The sequence below is a fragment of the Rhinolophus hipposideros genome (genome assembly GCF_964194185.1).
Source record: "Rhinolophus hipposideros genome assembly, chromosome: 5".
NCBI lineage: Eukaryota > Metazoa > Chordata > Mammalia > Chiroptera > Rhinolophidae > Rhinolophus > Rhinolophus hipposideros.
In genome coordinates, this window is record NC_138051.1 from 64381271 (window position 1) to 64399213 (window position 17943).

Sequence of the window (17943 nt, forward strand, 5' to 3'; positions counted from 1 at the left end):
GAATGAGAATAGGTAACACTCCCTGTGCTCGGACCTTGGGGCTCATGCCTCACTCCCACCAAGCCGAGCCTGCGGAAGTTTATTTAGGTCTGCAGGTTTCTTTTGCAGGAGGCCAGGCATCTCTACAAAGCACTTTTTCCTCAGGGTGCTCTGTGTAGCAGTGGGCTATTTGACATACAAGTTGATGAGATCATTATATAGATAATCTAGTATTCCAACCCCTTAGTTAACATTTTAACTTCGAGTCAGAGAGGAAGTGACTTGTGCAAAGTAAAATCTCCCTGTCTGCTTAGTGACACGGCAAGGACTAGAACAGATCTCTCCTGTAATCAGCTGTCTCATGTAATCACTTTTTAATTTAAAAAAGTGGCTCCCATCTCTACCTCAGGTCTGGGAACAAAACAAGTACTTCTTTTGAACTAGTTCAAAATGGTTTTTGGAATTACTAAGGATTATGGGTTCTAAATTTGATTTATGATATTTGCGGAAAAATTGACCAGAGCTTATTATACAAATAGATTTAGAAAATCAAGACTAATAGGTGGGCAAAGTACATAAGCAAACAGGTGAAAAATTACAAACATCTAAATATTCAACAGTATGGAAATACCTTAGGAAGCAATATAACGCTTTTGATAAGACTTTTGCAACCAATAAAATGCTTGTTGTGATTACTTAGAAATAGTGTTAATCCACTAGGGATTCAGGACAAGTTCCTTTTCTATTTTCCTTCTATACTGTGCCTTTTACTTACTGGGATATTTTTGGTCAGTTGAAATTTCTGTACATTTAAAAGACCAATTTTACATACAGAATGTTAACTAATGTCAGTTTTCTGAAATTCAGTCTGTTCACTGAGTCTGAAATTCACCAATTTTCTGGTCTGTACACCATGGAAAACAGTTATTTTGTTTTTGTTATTCTTGATCTGTACATTTAAAACTAGCTGAAATGGCAGTTGGTAAAGATTTAGTGAATTGCTAGAAAATGCTTCTATTACTTGCTAGAACCATCTGAATTTAAGTTTAAAAAAAAAACACAAAACTTCCCTAAAAACAAAATCGGTATCATAATGAAATGTGTATTTCTTTTCTGTACAGACTCTGTTATGCACCTAAAGCCATATTGGAAACTCCAGAAGAAAGTGCAACCTCTGGAAGTCAGCAAGGAAACTCTGAGAACTCCTACGAGCCACCAAGAGGCCCTAAAGCATGAAAAATGTAAAGCTAGCTACATGAAACCCACTGCCTTTCCTTCCGCCTCTCCTGGTACAGCATCATCTCGAAAGCCTTTTGGGATCCTTTCTCCAAATGTTCTGTGCAGTATGAGTGGGAAGAGTCCTGTAGAGAGCAGCTTGAATGTTAAAACCAAGAAAAATGCACCATCTGCGACAATCCACCAGGGTGAAGAAGGAGAAGGGCCGCTTGATATCTGGGCTGTGGTGAAACCGGGAAATACCAGGGAGAAAATTGCATTCTTTGCAGCCCACCAGTGTAGCAATAGGATAGGATCTATGAAAATAAAAAGCTCCTGGGATATTGATGGGAGAGCTACAAAAAGGAGAAAAAAATCAGGGGATCTTAAAAAAGCCAAGATACAATTAGAAAGGATGAGGGAAGTCAACAGCAGGTGCTACCAGCCCGAGCCTTTTGCGTGTGGCATTGAGCACTGTTCTGTGCATTATGTGGGTGACAGCGGGGACAGCGTGTATGCTGGGAGGCCCCTGTCGGTCGTACAGATGGTTGCCTTCCTTGAGCAAAGAGCCAGTGCTCTGCTAGCCAGTTGTGCAAAAAACTGCACTAACTCACCTGCCATGGTGAGGTTTTCTGGGCAATCCAAAAGTGTGCCCCCAGCCTCCGAGCCCTTCTCTGCCCCAGGAGCTTGTGAAGAACCCACGGAAAGGGGAAATCCTGAGGTGGGTGAACCACAGAATGAGCCAGTCCGTGTCCTCGACATGGTAGCCAGGTTGGAGTCCGAGTGTCTGAAGCGGCAGAGCCAGCGTGAACCTGGGAGCCTCTCGAGGAATAACAGCTTCCGTCGAAATGTAGGCCGGGTGTTGCTTGCGAATGGCACTCAGGCTGATGAAGGCAAAGCAAACGAAAGCGCCTTGGAGGCACCTGACACTCAGGTGAATCCCATGGGGTCTGTATCTGTGGACTGTGGCCCCTCAAGAGCTGACAAGTGTTCTCTTACGGGGGGCCAGGCCTGGGACAGCGCTCCTCGGGGCTGTCCCTCTTTGCCAGCTGGTGTCAGTTTCCACAGGGACAGTGCAGCATTAGAGCCAGATCAGCAAACTGCTGTGAAAAACAGCGGTAGATATGATGTGGAAATGACAGAGGAACTTGTTGAGTCACCCTTTCCTCCTCGCATGTGTCCCCAAGCCATTGCGTTGCCCACAGATGCCATTGAATGTATGAGTAGACAGCTGGTGCCACTCACGAGCCATAATCCTGATCAGAGAAGAAAAGAATCCGTATGCATCAGTATCACTGTGTCCAAGGTAGAGAAAGACCAGCCTTGCAGTTTGAAGTCCTGTGAAGACCCACTTCCAGGGATGCTGTTTTTTCTGCAGCCTGGTCAGCACCAGTCGGACTGTTCCCAGTTGAATGACAGCACAATAAAAGAGTCTTCCCAGGCTGACCCGCGTGAAGATGCTGCTGAGGGGGGCCGTGCAGCTGAGGAAAACAATGTTTCAGCTGATTCGTTTGTTCTGCCAGCCTCTCCTGCGGAAAGTACATTGCCGGTGCTTGAGGCATCCAGTTGGAAGAAGCAGGTGTCTCATGACTTTCTCGAAACCAGGTTTAAAATCCAGCAGCTTTTGGAGCCTCAGCAGTACATGGCTTTCCTCCCCCACCACATTATGGTGAAAATCTTCAGGTTACTTCCCACCAAGAGTTTAGTGGCTCTTAAATGTACCTGCTGCTATTTCAAGTTTATCATAGAATACTACAACATCAGGCCAGCAGATTCTCGCTGGGTTCGAGACCCACGCTATAGAGAGGATCCTTGCAAGCAGTGCAAGAAAAAATATGTGAAGGGGGATGTGTCCTTGTGCCGGTGGCACCCCAAGCCCTACTGCCAGGCATTGCCCTACGGGCCGGGATACTGGATGTGCTGCCACCGCTCTCAGAAGGGCTTCCCTGGCTGTAAGCTGGGGCTTCACGACAATCACTGGGTCCCTGCTTGCCACAGCTTCAATCGGGCAATCCATAAGAAAGCAAAAGGGACTGAAACTGAAGAGGAATACTAAAGTCTGTGAGAAGGCGAGACCAAATGACTCATTTTTGAAACTGCGAACCACCACCTAGACATAGCGTTCACGTGAGTGTTGCTGCCCTCCCCTCCGAGTGGTCACAGCAGGAGGATGTGTACTTACCTGGCAGGACTGCCCCTGCTCCGGCGTTTCCTTCACACGCGGCACAGGAAGACTGGTCTCTTACAGCGGCGCCCCACCTTTGATCCGGGGGCAGCCCACCGTTGGATTCGCGTGGCCGTGAAGAATCATGCCTGTTGGCCCGAGTCAAAGCCGTCCTCAAAGGATGAGGACTTGCCGCCATCAGAGACGCTCAGGAGACTGTGCACGCCGTCCCCAAAGTGGGTTCCAGAAATGTTTTGAGCACGGGCGCCATATTTGAAATAAGTGAACAGTGTCCTATGAAAAGAAGAGCAGTTCTCTTGGACGAAAAGGACGCTTACAAAGGAAAAGGCGGGCACCTTACCTAGACCCCGTATGCTTGACCCCGTGAGATTGATGTTTGTGGTTGGAGATGGATTTCCTGCCCTGTGGTGTTTACAGTGTATATAATGGTTGTGTTTTTCATAGGGCTGTGAAAGTGCACATTAAACCCGCGCGTCTTTACCTTACACGAGTGCTGTGGGTCCCTCTGTAAATAACACCATTCAAATCCAGTCGTGTGTAGTGGATGCTGACTGAGCAATGTCGTCACAACGCAGCTAGAATAGTGTTGCGGCTACAGTTGTGAGTTGTTTTTTTATTTTCTCAAATTTGTACATCCTGTATAAACTATGAATGTTTCCCAAATAAACTATGAATGGTTTCCTGTATAATATATGAATGTTTCGAGAAGAAACTCTAAATAGTTAAGAGGTTAACCTGTTGAAAAGATACCAAATAATGGTTTAACTGGACAACTTTAAAATTAGTATAGAGAACAATCCTGTTATATTTTAGTGATCCACCAAGAATGAGAGAATATTATATAGTCAGATTATAACATTCTTGTCTACTTTATTCTTTGTCTGGTTACAAATTTTTTTTTTTTAATTTCAATAAAAACATGCATCTTAAATGGGACCTGAGTTTCACAGATTTTTTTTTTCTCCTCTTATGAAGTAACAAAGAAGGATGTTGTAAATTGAATTGTAAGAATTAAAAACTATTTTCGAATTGTTTTGGGGAGGGGGAGAGAATTTTCTTTCTGCTGTTTGAGAGACCGTCTTTACCATTACGAGCTTACATTTGTGCAACTGATTTCGTCACCTGCCTAACACTGACTGTATATCCTGTTGGACGAGCTGTTATCTAGGACATTCCTACAGCTTATCCTGGCATAATTAGTTAATTGTTCAGAAGTCACTGAGGATGTATTCAGGCCTGTGGTCATGTACTGCTTGGGGAGAGGGTGGGCTGGGAGGTGTTGCACCCCAGAAAGCTGCTGTGGAGCATCGAAAAACTAGGTGGCTTGAAATCAAGTACTCAGCCAAACACCTTGCAACGTGTGTAAGCTGCGGGCTGTGGCAGACGTTCCAGGGGAGGCTGATGGGGGCGTGATGAGTGAGGGCTGTGTTGTGATGGTCCTGAAGGAGAAAGGTGTAAAGGCGGCGGAGCAGGCCTGGGCCAGGTCGGCCACGCAGAGTGGGGCAGCACTGGAGCCAGGTGGAGCCAGGGTCACCTGCGGCTGAGTCGCTAGGTGGCTACCGAGTAGCTTCCATACAGGAACCCACTGTGGCTGCTTCCGCCCTTATCCGGGCAGTAACTGCTCCTCCCTGCAATGTGGGTACTAACTAAAAACTGAAGTGTTTCTTGGTGCTGTACAGGTCTGCCCCCTTGAGACACATGGTAATGATACTTGACAGGCTGGAACCTGTGGGCTCGCTGACTGACAGGACTGAGGAGACTGAGAGCTTGCTTGTCCTTCTGGGTGTCAGGTCCTTCAGGACATGCCCTGGCTGAGGTATGTCGGAAATGCTTTTTGTTTTCATTAAAAATTTTTTTCAATTACAGGTGACATACATTATATTAGTTTCAGGTGTACAAGATAGTGATTAGACTTGTATGTAACTTGGTAAGTTATATCTAACTTATTTATATAACAAGAAGAAAAGTCTTTTCAACCTGAGTCCCCCGGGCTGAAGTTTCCAGTGCTGCCGTCCTCCTGTGTTTTGCCCTGTGCTGCCAATCTCAGGGTACCTTCCAGTGGGTTTCTCATGTTGCCGAATTCAGGATTAAAGGAGGTGCGCACATACGGGGGACCTAAGTATACAGCCTGGTGTGTGGTTAAGTGTCCAGGAAAATGTTAGTTATCAGTGTTAACTAGCTGTTGGTTCTACATTTGCCCAGGAGGGACACACAGGATAAACAGCTCTTGGTTGGGTTTCCCAAGTCAGCCATTCCGATCTCGTTTTCCCTTGGGACACAGAAAGCTTTGACTCTGAGGGGCTGAACTGACCAAGACTAGAGAACACGGTAAGAATGCCCCAGCTCCATCTTGGCATGCAGTTTCCCCTTTTGAACTATGGCAGATCCCCGTTCCCAGCGCCGTCTCTGAACGAGAAAGGATTTTAAGAGGTGGCATCAAAGGGCATCTCCTCCCAGGTCTTCCTGTCTGGACGAGTGCAGCTTTCCCTAGGACAGAGGTGCTGTGCTTCAGAGCCCCCTAGTGCTGAGCTGGGGAAACCGCCCACTTTGTGTTCCTGCACCCTGCACCCTGCCTTCCTGCGGTGCTGCCAATGACTTGTCCGACGAAAGGGCACCGGGATCCCAGCCTCTTCCCCCTCCCCCACACCCAAATAAAACCTCCCCTTAGCTTTTGCTCGGAGCCTTTGATATGCCTGGCCTAGTTTTTATCTCCCACTTCACCGTTTGAAAGAAAAACCAGGACTAGAGAAATCTGGAAGAATCAGAGAGCTTCTCCCCATCTCAGGCAATCTGGCTTTGTCCCGCCCAGTGGGTGAGAAAGCCCAGGAAGGGATGAACTGGAAATGGAAAAGGGGCTAAGAGTAAAGATTTTTCAGGCTTTGTCAAAATGACTCTGGCTTTGAAATGGCCATGTAAAAGCGTCTTTCAAAATTGACTGTATAACCTGCCTTAGCACACTGCTAGCTCTGTGCTCAGGGGGCCCCTTTTTTGGGATCCCGCCTTGCCTGGCTGGGCGCACCCTGCACACATCTGACCCTTCCTTTCCTTTCTTACATCTGGACTTCACTCGGCTCAGGCAGCCTGGCCGTGCCATCCCTCCTGCCTGCTGCACAGTCCACGCTCCATACCATGTTTCTCTCTAGTGACCAGCTTAAGGTGACTGGTGCTGGCAAGCTCTTGCTGCTCTGGATTATACTGTAGTTTTCCGTCCTGTGTAAGAAGCTTGAAGTGGGGATAAAGGGCTCTAGGAAGGTCTTTTTCTCTGGCCGCAGCTGATCCCCCGGGAGCATTCTTGCTTAGGGATGCTCCACGGCAGCCGTAGGCATTTTGCTGGGTAACTGCCAGTGGTGCGGTCGGTGTGCTCTGGGCTCTGCTGCTTCGGGCTTTCCGACTGCAGAAGGCTGAGGGTGACGCCTGCTCTGGGAGTTCCCTTCCTGGGATCCGTGCAAACATCCTTTCTAACTTGAGCTTGTCAGGCCCTCCCTGCCAACCTTTTTGGACTGGCGTCACAGTTTTTGTTATGTGGGCATTCCCAGGTGTTTTCCATGGCTTTATCTGCCTGCATTCATTCTCCATTCAGCAGACTGGCTATGTGTCCTCTCCTTCATCCCACAGCCTCAAAAACAGAAACAAAAATGCCAGCCTGCACCAAAACCTTTCTTGCTGTACACCAGACTGCACCAAAAATAAAGAGCTGGTGTTATGAACTGTGCTGTCTTTTCAATGCACTCTCTAGTGCACAGCTCTGCCTCTAGGGTAATCTGATACTTTCTATCCTGTTTTCCTTGGGGTTCAAACAAGCTAGTGTTGCAGTCCTTGAGTTGGTGAAAGTACCTGTGTGGGAAATGTGCAATCCCTTCTGTTGACATGCACTCCTTTCCTAAATTTGTGATCATAGCTGGTGTTTACACACCTCATGGGAAGAGTCAACATTGTGGTTATGCGCCCTGGGGTGTATTTCTACCTAACTGGTTTAAGCAGAACCACAGACAGGTATCACCCCATTGTAGAGTTTGTTTGACCTTGGTATTTCAGAGGAGCAGAGCCACTGGAGTTGTCAGCTGGGAAGGGAGCAGAGGTGGCACTTAGCCGGCAACCTCCCTTGTTAGAGGGGATGTTCCTCTATTTAAAGTAAAAACTTACTCCCCTCTCAAAGCCTCCCCCCCCATCCACTCTTCTGTTAGCGGAGACCAGACCTCAGAACAAGTTAATTTTGGCACTCTGGGTCTCACATTTTTGGGGGTTAAGGTGGGCTATAAAAACGAGAAGTCTCTACTAAATGTTTTGCTTTTGTCTTTGGAATAAAACAGCAAGGCCTAGATTCTAAAGTTAGAGATTAGGGGTAAAAGTGATGTACAGCTGAGATTACTCTTGGAAATCCTGTGTCCAGCCTAGAGGGTGCTATGTGCCGTGTCAGTGGTGGGAAGCCGTGTAAGACGGGTCCTTGTGCTGAGTGACGCGCAGTGTGCAGACACCAAGACGTGGGGAATAGCAGATCCCACCGCCCAGTTAACCGGGTAGAATTACCTGTGCTATTTAAACTATGTCCCTCTCTGTCCACTCCCTCCTCCATTCAGAGAATCAAACAGTTGCTTCAAAAACTGGAATTTCCAGATGTCTAGTAGTATGAAGAGATTGATGCACTTCTTAAAACACACACACACACACACACACACACACACACACACACGCGCGCGCGCTATTAAAATCAAGTAGTTGCCAATCGGTATAATGTAAAGCGAGGCTGTATTTTAACGGTCAGTCCCCTATCCGTCATGAGGTTACATGCCCTGTTTGCACAGCTGAGTGCTGGGGTCTGTTGGGAGGGGAGGGATGGAGCCAAGCCTGGCCCCCCCAGCCTTCCCTGTTCCGGGACTGAGCTGTGGGCCTTTCCCCGGCCTTCCTCACCAGGCCGTCTGGAGGTGGGCAGCTGAGCATGAGTCTGCACACGGTGCACGCCCACCGCCCTGACCTTCCACCCGGCCCTGCCTGACATCCAAGCACCCACGTGGGGCCTCGCGCACGAACTTCTCCTGTTCTGTGACCAGCAGTCTTGGCTTCCAGACTGTGTCCGAAGAGGCTTTTTGTTGTACAGGGTCTTAGCAGGACTCTGCTCGCACACCCAAAATGAGCCAATTCAAGGAGGGGCAAGCCCTTCCCACTATTTTTGTGGCCCAGGGCAAGAACACAAAGGGGACCCTCCTGCAGCCCCCCTTTCCTCTCCCCACCCATAGCTTAATTGTTTCATATTGATTACGTGTTGAAATAGTATTTCTGGATATCTTAAGTTAAAATGTATTATAAAATATATAAAATAAAATGTTTTAACTTCTTTAATGAGACTACCAGAAAATTTTAAATCATACATCATTTCCATTGGACAGCGCTGCTTTTGATCCATGCTTTTTAAATAGTACAGAGGAATTATTGAAACGAAGATCGAGTGGGTCTGAGATGGTGCCCAAATCCTGCATTTCTTGTTTTTAAAGTGAAGTTTTTTTTTGTTTGTTTTAAGTGAAGTTTTAAAAAAATTAAATTTATTAATATTAGTTAACTTTATATAATTTTCAGGTGTACAAGATGGTAATTTGACATCTGTGTTGTGTACTCGTGCGGTCACCACCTGAAGTCTGGTTTCCTTCCATTGATGTATCTGACCCCGTTTCCCCACTTCGCCCTCCTCCCACCTCCTTCTCCTTGGTAACAACCACTTTGTTGTCTGTTTGAGTTTTTGTTCATTTGTTACTTTTTTACATAAACCATTTGGTTCCATACATTTTTCTTCACATTGCATCTTCAGTGACCTTGCAGGTTCAGTCCTTTTCCTCCTCCCTTTTTAATGTTTTAATTGTGAACGTGTCACGATTCATCCCCTTTATGCTGTTTGTTTCCAAATTGCAGAAATTATAGTTGTTTTTTTAAAAACAATGCTTTTTCACCCTTTAACCTTGTTGCTTCTGTCTGTCATCAAAGTTTTGTAGACTTTTGTCTTTTTGTTTCAGGTAGAAGAGCTCCTTTCAACATATGTAAAGGATAACTTTGCTGTATATATTATTCTTGGCTGGTGGTTTCTCTTCAATATTTTGAATTTTTCATTCCACTCTCTTAGCTTGTAAAATCTGATTATAATCTAATGGGGTTTCCTTTGTAGATTAGTCCATTAACTTTTGACAGTTTTAATATAATGTGTCTTGGAGATCTTTCTGCTTTGAGATAATTAGGTATTCTGTTAGCTTCTTGAATTTTGGGGTCCAGTTCTTTCCATTGGGAAATTCTCAACTGGTTATTGCTTTCAACAGGCTCTCTGTTCCCTTCTCCTTCTGGTTCCCTTCTCCTTCTGGTTCCCCTTCTGTTGCTCTTTCTAAAGATGTCAGTTCTTATAGAGTTCTTTCATTTTTTTAAAGATAGTTCTTTCCAGAATTTAGTTGGTTCTTTCTTATAGTTTCAATCTCTTTGGCAAAATATTCCTTCTGTTCATTAATTTATTCCTAAGCTCACTGAACTGCCTTTGAGTTTTCTTGTTTCTCATTGAGTTGTTTCATAACTGTAATCTTGAATTCTCTGCCATTTAAATCACAGCCTTCCATGCCTTTGAGTTTGGTTTCTGGAGACATTTTTTTTCTGTGTTACCTTGTTACCTTAGTTATTCATGTTACTTGATAGATTCTTTGTATGCCTGTATATTTGAGGTAGTGAAGTCTTTCCTTTTTGTTTCTTCACTGAAGAGGTTGATAGCAGAGGTCTTTCATTTTTTTAGTAGATGATACCAAAGTGCAAGCTTTTGTTTTCTCTTCCCTGCATTACTGGCACCTCTGGGATTTCAGTGGGGCAGTGTTGCTTTGGTCATGGAAAATGCCCTGTATTCCTCAAGGTGTGGGTATCCCCTCAGTCTCAGGGCATCAGCCCCACAGTGAGATGTGGCAGGAGGTGAGGCTCCGGGCCTGCGAGTTCATGGCACTGCTCTCTGGTAGCAGGGGCTGCCAGCCATGCTGTGCAATGGGGGCATCTCAGCTGCTTGTCGGGTTCTAATGCAGTGGGTAGGTGAGGGGAGGTGGGTTCATGAGTCCGCAGCAGCTTTCCCTCTTTGCTAGTAATGGTGGCTGCTAGTGCACATCTGTCATACTGCTGTGCTGTTTCCGCCCTTGTCACTGGGTTTGGCTGCTGAGGCAGGAACATTGCTTCTGCTCCTCCTACCCTTCAGGCTGTGGTGTGAGGGCTGCAGCCAGAGTTCTCCACCGCTGCCATGTCAGGTCGGCCCACGGTGGGCGCCAGCCTGCACCTGTGGCCCCATCTCTGTCCTACCCCGTTGACACCTCCCCATCAAATACGTGGCTCTCAGATGTTTGTGTGTTGAGCAGAGGATCCTTTCCTGAATTACAGTTGTCTGACTGGATCTTTAAGGGAAAAGACAGCATCACTCCACTGTGATGCTGATGTCACTCTCAAGAGCCTGCTTTTACAATTTTCTTTTTAAGGAGGGTGCAGCTCACAGTGGCTCATGCGGGGATCGAACCAGCAATCTTGGTGTTATTAGCACCAGCTCTAACCAACTGAGCTAACTGGCCGCCCCCAAGGTCCTGCATTTCTAACGAGCTCCCTGGTGGTGCAGGCACTGCAGGTCCAAGGATCACTCCCTGAGTAGCACGGCTGTGGAGACATTTAGGAGCTATAGGTCTTGAGCACGGTTATGAGACCTGTGGGATTCTTCAGCTCTCAGCAGGTTTTTCTCATAGTCCCTGAAGCGGGCAGGAGAGCTCCCAACTGCAGCCAGTACCAATGCCCCCAAGCCAGAAAACAGATGTATTTCCCCCTGTGGGTGGATGTTAGACACAGTCCTTTCTTCTATGGAGGCAACTATTAAGTTGCTGACAGAAGATACGCTGCTTCTGTCATTCCTTAATCGACCTTGGACTGAGAGGTGTGTCTCTTCCACCCAGTAGTTTCAAACCACTTGGCACTTGCTTACTCAAATTGAGAGCTACACACATACTTGCTGACGCTCCAGAAATGTCTTCCCGATAATGTTTTTAAATTTAGGGAAATAAGTTGCTGGGAAGGGAAGGGAAGGAAAGCCCTTTCCTTAAAATGCAAGTGTCTTCTGAAGTTGTACAGTAAACACTAAAAAGCCACACCTGAAGGGGAACGAATGCACAATCTGATGCAGGTGTTAGTGCCTCAGCCACAGCGCCCTTGAGACCAAGCTTCCTGCACTCACCTGGCTCTCACCCGTTTTCACTTACCTACTGTGTTTCCCCAAAAATAAGACCTAGCCCCAACAATCAGCTCTAATGTGTCTTCTGGAGCAAAAATTACTGTAAGACCAGGTCTTATGTTATATATTTTATTATATTACATGTTATAGACCTGGTTTTATATAAGACCCGGTCTTAAAGTAAAATAAGACTGGGTCTTATATTAATTTTTGCTCCAAAAGACTCATTAGAGCTGATTATCTGGCTAGGTCTTATTTTTGGGGAAACACGGTAGTGCTGTCAAATAGCTCCTTCCTTTTCTCACTTTTCAAAGGGGACCATTCAAAATCTCCACCAGATTTTCCCCCCACCACACATTATCTCTCCTTCCTACAAAAATCAACAGAAAAGTCACTAATGTGGCTCTTGGTGTTTATCATCCCTTTTCTTCCAGAAAAAGATTGTTCCTGGACAAAAGAACTGATGCTTTTGGATTTTTAAAAAATTGTACATTATCTACGTAACTTGAAGCAGATTATGAACCCACCAGATCCTTGGATCGGGGTGCTGGTGGTGGCTTTCTCACTGAGCATTTCATAGCTGAGATTCAGATGACTTTCTCAAGAGCCCAGTTTCAAATTTCCTGGAACATTTTGTTGAAACAACTTGCAGGTGACCTCCTTTGTCCACAAAGGACAAAATTATCCTCACCCTCTGCTTCAACCTGATCCCTGCATCAACCATGATGTAACTCTGGGGGCCAGAATCTCCCCATAGGCACTAGCTGGGAGCATGTTTGTAACTTACCTAGAGAGGCCGACGGACACTAACTGCAGTCCATGCCCGATTTGGGAACTCTTCCATTTCCCTGCCCGTTTTCCTCCCGCTGTGGTTGGCCTTTACTGAAGGTAAGGAGTAGGATGACCACAGCAACCATTCCTCGGCATCTGTCCAAGTTTGCCTGGCTCTTTCCCAGTAGTCACTCTTGGTATCCCTGTCCACCTGCAGGATTATCCATCTGGGAGAAACTAGTTACCAAAAAAACCCACAAAAAACAAAAAAAAACAACAACAAAAAAACACCACACTGGAGAGGAGGGATTCTCCAAAACTACTTGGTTCTCTCAGCTTGACACATTCCCTCTAACATGTTTCTCTCACCGGTCCTGAAGAAAGTCTGGGCAGGTTCCATATGGACAATCTAGAGGTCTCTCCCTCACTCTGCAGGGGCTGTCACAGGACACCTAGTCACCGTAGGGCACATGCATCACATGATGGCACCAAAGAAAAATCCATCTTTAGAGAAAGTAAGCAACCAGTTTCCCAGCTTACTAAAAAGGGGACTATCGTTAATATCACCAAAATCTATAGTTAAAAAAAATATATTAACAGGCATTTTTCCTCACCTAGCAAAAAGTTATTAAAAAAAATAATCCTATAATTTATATAAAATACTCCAGGGTTAGATCTCATTCTTGCTACCCTCAGTGTATCAGCAGAAATGAATAATCAGAGTTTGAATAAGACATACATATTAGTAAAGTACTGTTAAAAGATTTATTGCAATAATATAAGTTTAGAAAACATTTGTATGACTCAAACTGGTCTGGAAATTGCAGAGCAATGGGAAATTCCTGCAGCGTGACACCATGAGGAGATTCTTGGATACTGCAGTTCTTTGAACAGTGTGCTACCAAATGCTTTTTCCCAAATCATCAATGCACGAATCCTTAAATGAGTGCTGTCCACTATACCCAATGTTGACGTTCTAGTTTTTGCCTTAATTTGCAGATGTGCGAAACTTTTCTTAGTCATATTCCATTACAAAAAAGTGTTTAACAGACCATTTCAAGCAGCCTATTTGGTGCCTCTGGGTTTTTATTAGTATTAACTTGTTTCAACAAATCATTTTAATATGGAAAACAGGACCAAGTTCTATGGCTTTTTGTTTAAAATAAAAACAAAAAAAACCCCAGCTTTAATTTTTTAAAAAGCTGTTTACATACGGTTCTGGCACCTACATGAAAGATTTTAATGAGCAGCAAAGAGAGTAGAAAAAACAGTGGTTGAAATGTATATTTAAGAATATTTACAAGGTGGATCCAGTGCAAAATAATGAAAACCAAAATACCTCAGCAGTTGAAGCCAGTATGTTGGTGTTCATAACCACTAAAGGGTTTGTTCATTTAACCCTAAGTAAAGTGCCTCTAGGTGATATTAACAACAAAATATACCCTATCAAACCCTAAATTTCCCATATCCTTATAGGGTTTATTGAACTACTCTAGACAGGAGTTTGTGATCTCATCTCAATTCATGGTTTCATAAGATGCTTATTTGAGGAAAAAACCATGATTATTATGCATCTTTCAGCTGAAGTCAGCCTCTGCCCTCCGGACCCAAATCCCAGTGTTCCAACTGAAACTAAGCTCTTCTTTTTGAGGGTATGAAGTGCCTGGACAATTCTCATCTCATGGGATTTTAAGTTCATTTGGTATTTGTTCAAGTCTTGAACCCACTCTCTGAATTACAGGCCTGGAAGGTACAACACAAGTACAGCAGTCCTGAAATTGAGCAGTTGAAACAGAAAAAAGACTGTTTCCTCCCCAAGTGGAAAATTCAGAGTCAGGGAACTTGGGACTCCTGGATAGGAATAAACAAGCTCCCGCAACTCTACCCCAAACGCTACAAAACACTAAATATACCAATAGCAAAAGCTATATAGCACCTCGGATTTGGAGGCAAAGTATCATCTATAATAGTTATGAGAAATGAAGCGAGGGCAGGGCAGACCTCCCACTCATTTATCTGGGGAACTATCATGCTAATCACACTAACAAGATATGGTAATAATGCCTGTTAGGAATTTTTCATAGGATTTCTTTTTGTAGTTGTTACTTAGGATTTTTTGTTGTTGCAATTATTAAAAATATAAACTACTTACATATTTGTACATAATGCCTCTCTACGGTTTTCTTATAAGATTGTCCCTAAGAGAATGACAAGAGACATTAGTTGAAAATGATCTCTTGAGGAGGGGGTATTCTTCCCATGGAGCTTGCCTCAGTTGTCATGATTTGCTCTGCATTTCTGAGGGAAGACAGTGTACTTACAGCAACAAAGACCGTTAGGAAGCAAACAAGCAGGATGGTTTTCCCTGGAAAAGCCTGCCACCTATTAATCTCTTAGCAATTGGACACCAGAAGAATGACCAGAGGCCACTGAATTAAGTGGCTTTTAACCTGTCCCCAGGCAGGCATTTACCATACATAAGTGAACAACCTTAATGACCTTTCACTCATAGAAAATGCATGTAGCGTGAGTGATAGGAATTCAATAATTTAGGTAAGAACGAACTTAACTCCTCTCAAGATACTAGAAAATAGGTTTAAAATCTCTAGGACATTATTGCAGCTAGAATTTCTTCTGTTCATAGATGTGGGTCCTAAAGAAAAAAAGATAAGTTTCTTTGGTGTGTGGGGAGAACGAAAAACAGGAATGTCTGACGAGCTACGACAGAGCAGCACAAGTGAAATCATTTTTGAACTACCCATTCCCCCCCAAAAAACAACACCCCTTCCAAACAAAAGCAAAATCCTTGACCTAAAAACCAAACATGACCAAATTATAAAGAAATCAAGTATTTCAAATTGCGTGCTGGTTCTCTGTACAAAAATGATGGCATAAAAAACACAAACAGTTTTTATCTTTCAAGTCCTGATCATCAAAAATCACTTCCTGTGATTCAGCCTCTGCAACGTAGTGTTCAGGAGCCGTCTCAGCATTGCAAGCACCAACGCGTCAGCCTGTGATCAGAGGGGCCCAACGGAATTTCAGCCTCAACAGAAGTGGCCACGTGCCCTGGTCTGGATGGAAGGCCCTTGGACCCCTCTATTCTATTATCATAAGCGTGTCGGTCACCATCAGCCATTTGACAAATAGAATGCTTGTCTCCGTGCTTTAAAAAATAAAAGCAGTTTAACCTTTTTCTGTTCCAGGCACGATCTTACCCAACTACATAAAGTTGACTAGTTTACTTTCTCGGTGCAGATCTGGCATGTTTTGGTCCATGCTCATTAGCGGTGTCCAGTGTAAGCTTTAAACCAGGAGGTCACTGAGGCCGCGGCCGAGGAGATCATCCCGCCAGCACTGCTGCTTGCGCTGGGTGGGGACACCTGGGTGCTCTGGCTCTGGGAGGCTTCAACAGGCTGGGAAGGGATATCACAAAACCGGGGGCTCGGCAAGTTCTCCCAATCTGTGCCCAGGTCCGTTTCCTCGTCACTTATGTGCTCGTCTCCACTCTCGTCTGATTCTCCAGCAACTCCCGGGTCCACAAATTCCATGGACTCCTCGAGGTCTGCTCGCACTTCAAAGGGTCCCGACCTGTGTGCAGACAGTGAGGGGCCTCTTTAAGACAATCACCATTCTTACAACACGCGACAGGAGGTGACGAGACCAGACGTGCAGAGTTGTCAGTGCACCTAGTTCCCAAGTCTGCACCTTATCCACTCACTGCTGGTCTAGAATTGAGTTTTTCTTTAAATAACTGCCATCTAAGTAATGAATAAAATCACAACATCACACTTCTCCTCAATTTTACCTCTTTATTATTGAAGACTCTGGATGGGACAAATCCATCCACTCAGACTATCCATGCTGGTCCAAAGTATGATTTCCTGTTTAAACAACTGCAGTCAGTATCTATGAATTCCCATGAGACAATTCTGACAAAAACAGTCACCTGATGTATAGACACAATTCAGTTTAGCTGAATAATTGACATCTTTTTATTCAAGATCCTTAAGCCAGAGTACTTATTTACTCATGATGCTGTAGGGAGTTATCAATTAAGGATTAAGGCAACAAAATTATCTTTTTGGCTTTTTAAAAGTATCTTTTGCAAAATATCTTATTTTAAAAATATCTCATACAGTGGCCGGCCCGGTGGCCTAGGCAGTCAGACCTCCCTGCTCCTAACTCCGAAGGCTGCTGGTTTGATTCCCACATGGGCCAGTGGGCTCTCAACCACAAAGTTGCCAGTTCTATTCCTTGAGTCCCGCAAGGGATTGTGGGCTGCGCCCCATGCAACTAAGATTGAACACAGCACCTTGAGCTGAGCTGCCTCCTGGATGGTTCAGTTGGTTGGAGCGCATCCTCTTAACCACAAGGTTGCTGATTTGACTCCCGCAAGGGATGGTGGGCTGCGCCCCCTGCAACTAGTAACGGCAACTGGACCTGGAACTGAGCTGCAACCTCCACAACTAAGACTGAAAGGACAACTTGAAGCTGAACGACACCCTCCACAACTAAGATTGAAAGGACAACAACTTGACTTGGAAAAAAAAGTCCTGGAAGTACACACTGTTCCCCAATAAAATCCTGTTCCCCTTCCCCAATAAAATCTCAAAAGAAAAAATCATAGAATGTACATCAAGAGTGAACCCTAATGTAGTCTCTGGACTTTGGAAAAGGATCAGATGAGATTCATCAATAGACACTAAATCCGGAGGGATGGGGGAGGGGAACACAGGACAGGACAGGGTTCTGATTAGGAGACAGGTAACTGCATGGTCTCAAAGTTTTTCCCCACACAATGCAAGGAAATAAAACTATAGGAATTATACAATGGAGAAGGTGGAAAGCATCTTGATTGGGTGACTGAATTACCATCACCAGTACGGGACAGGTGACCACTGTGGCCCCCAGCTGTGACAGCCAAGAGGCTCCCATGCAGGCAGTGCTCCAGACTAGAATGCATGAGCCTCACGAAAGTCCTATTAAGAAGAAAAGGAAAAATGCTAATGTCATAAAAGACAAAGCAGAAAATGTTCCAGATTTAAAGGAGGTTAAAGAGATAGAGCAATGAAACGGAACAGCTGACTCTAGACGGGATCCTGTACCGGAGGGAGGAAATGCTATAAAGGACATTATCTGGTCCACTGACAAAAATGTGCATGTGGGTAAAGCATTCTATCAATGTTTAATTTGCTGATGTTGATAACTGTACTGTGGTGAAGAAAATACCCCTATCTTTAGGAAATATACATTGAAGCATTTAGGGGTCAAAAGCCATGATGTATGTAACTTATCACAGAGTTCAGAAAAAAGTATTTTTGTTTGTGTATGGAGACAGAAACAGTGAGCAAGCGAGTGACTGTACAAATGATAAAGCAAATGGGGTAAAACAGAATCTGGGTAAAGGGTATATTTGTTTTTTGTACTGTTGTGTTTATTTTCGAATTTTTCTATAAGTTTGAATTTATTTCAAAGAAAAAAAAGTTTATGTTGGATTCAGGATGGAATCCTCAGTTCAGCTGGTCTCAATGGAAATAGGAAGTGCCACCCAGGTTCTATCACCAATCTCTCTAGGCCT

The 17943-nt window shown here is 44.7% G+C and overlaps 2 protein-coding genes across 11 annotated transcripts in view; one reads left to right on the top strand and one right to left on the bottom strand.

The window, feature by feature from the left end:
- FBXO34 (F-box protein 34) overlaps positions 1–4315 on the top strand; it is a 71585-nt gene extending 67270 nt beyond the window's left edge. For all 10 annotated transcript variants that reach the window (XM_081049173.1, XM_081049175.1, XM_081049174.1 and 7 more), the window contains one exon: positions 1101–4315. In XM_081049173.1, coding sequence (XP_080905299.1) covers positions 1109–3250 — 2142 coding nt within the window. In that variant the 5' untranslated portion in view covers positions 1101–1108 and the 3' untranslated portion in view covers positions 3251–4315. The remainder of the gene's footprint in view (positions 1–1100) is intronic.
- An 8791-nt stretch (positions 4316–13106) lies between these two features.
- Positions 13107–17943, bottom strand: part of ATG14 (autophagy related 14) — a 33446-nt gene continuing 28609 nt past the window's right edge. The window contains exon 10 of the mRNA XM_081050184.1: positions 13107–15953. Coding sequence (XP_080906310.1) covers positions 15647–15953 — 307 coding nt within the window. The 3' untranslated portion in view covers positions 13107–15646. The remainder of the gene's footprint in view (positions 15954–17943) is intronic.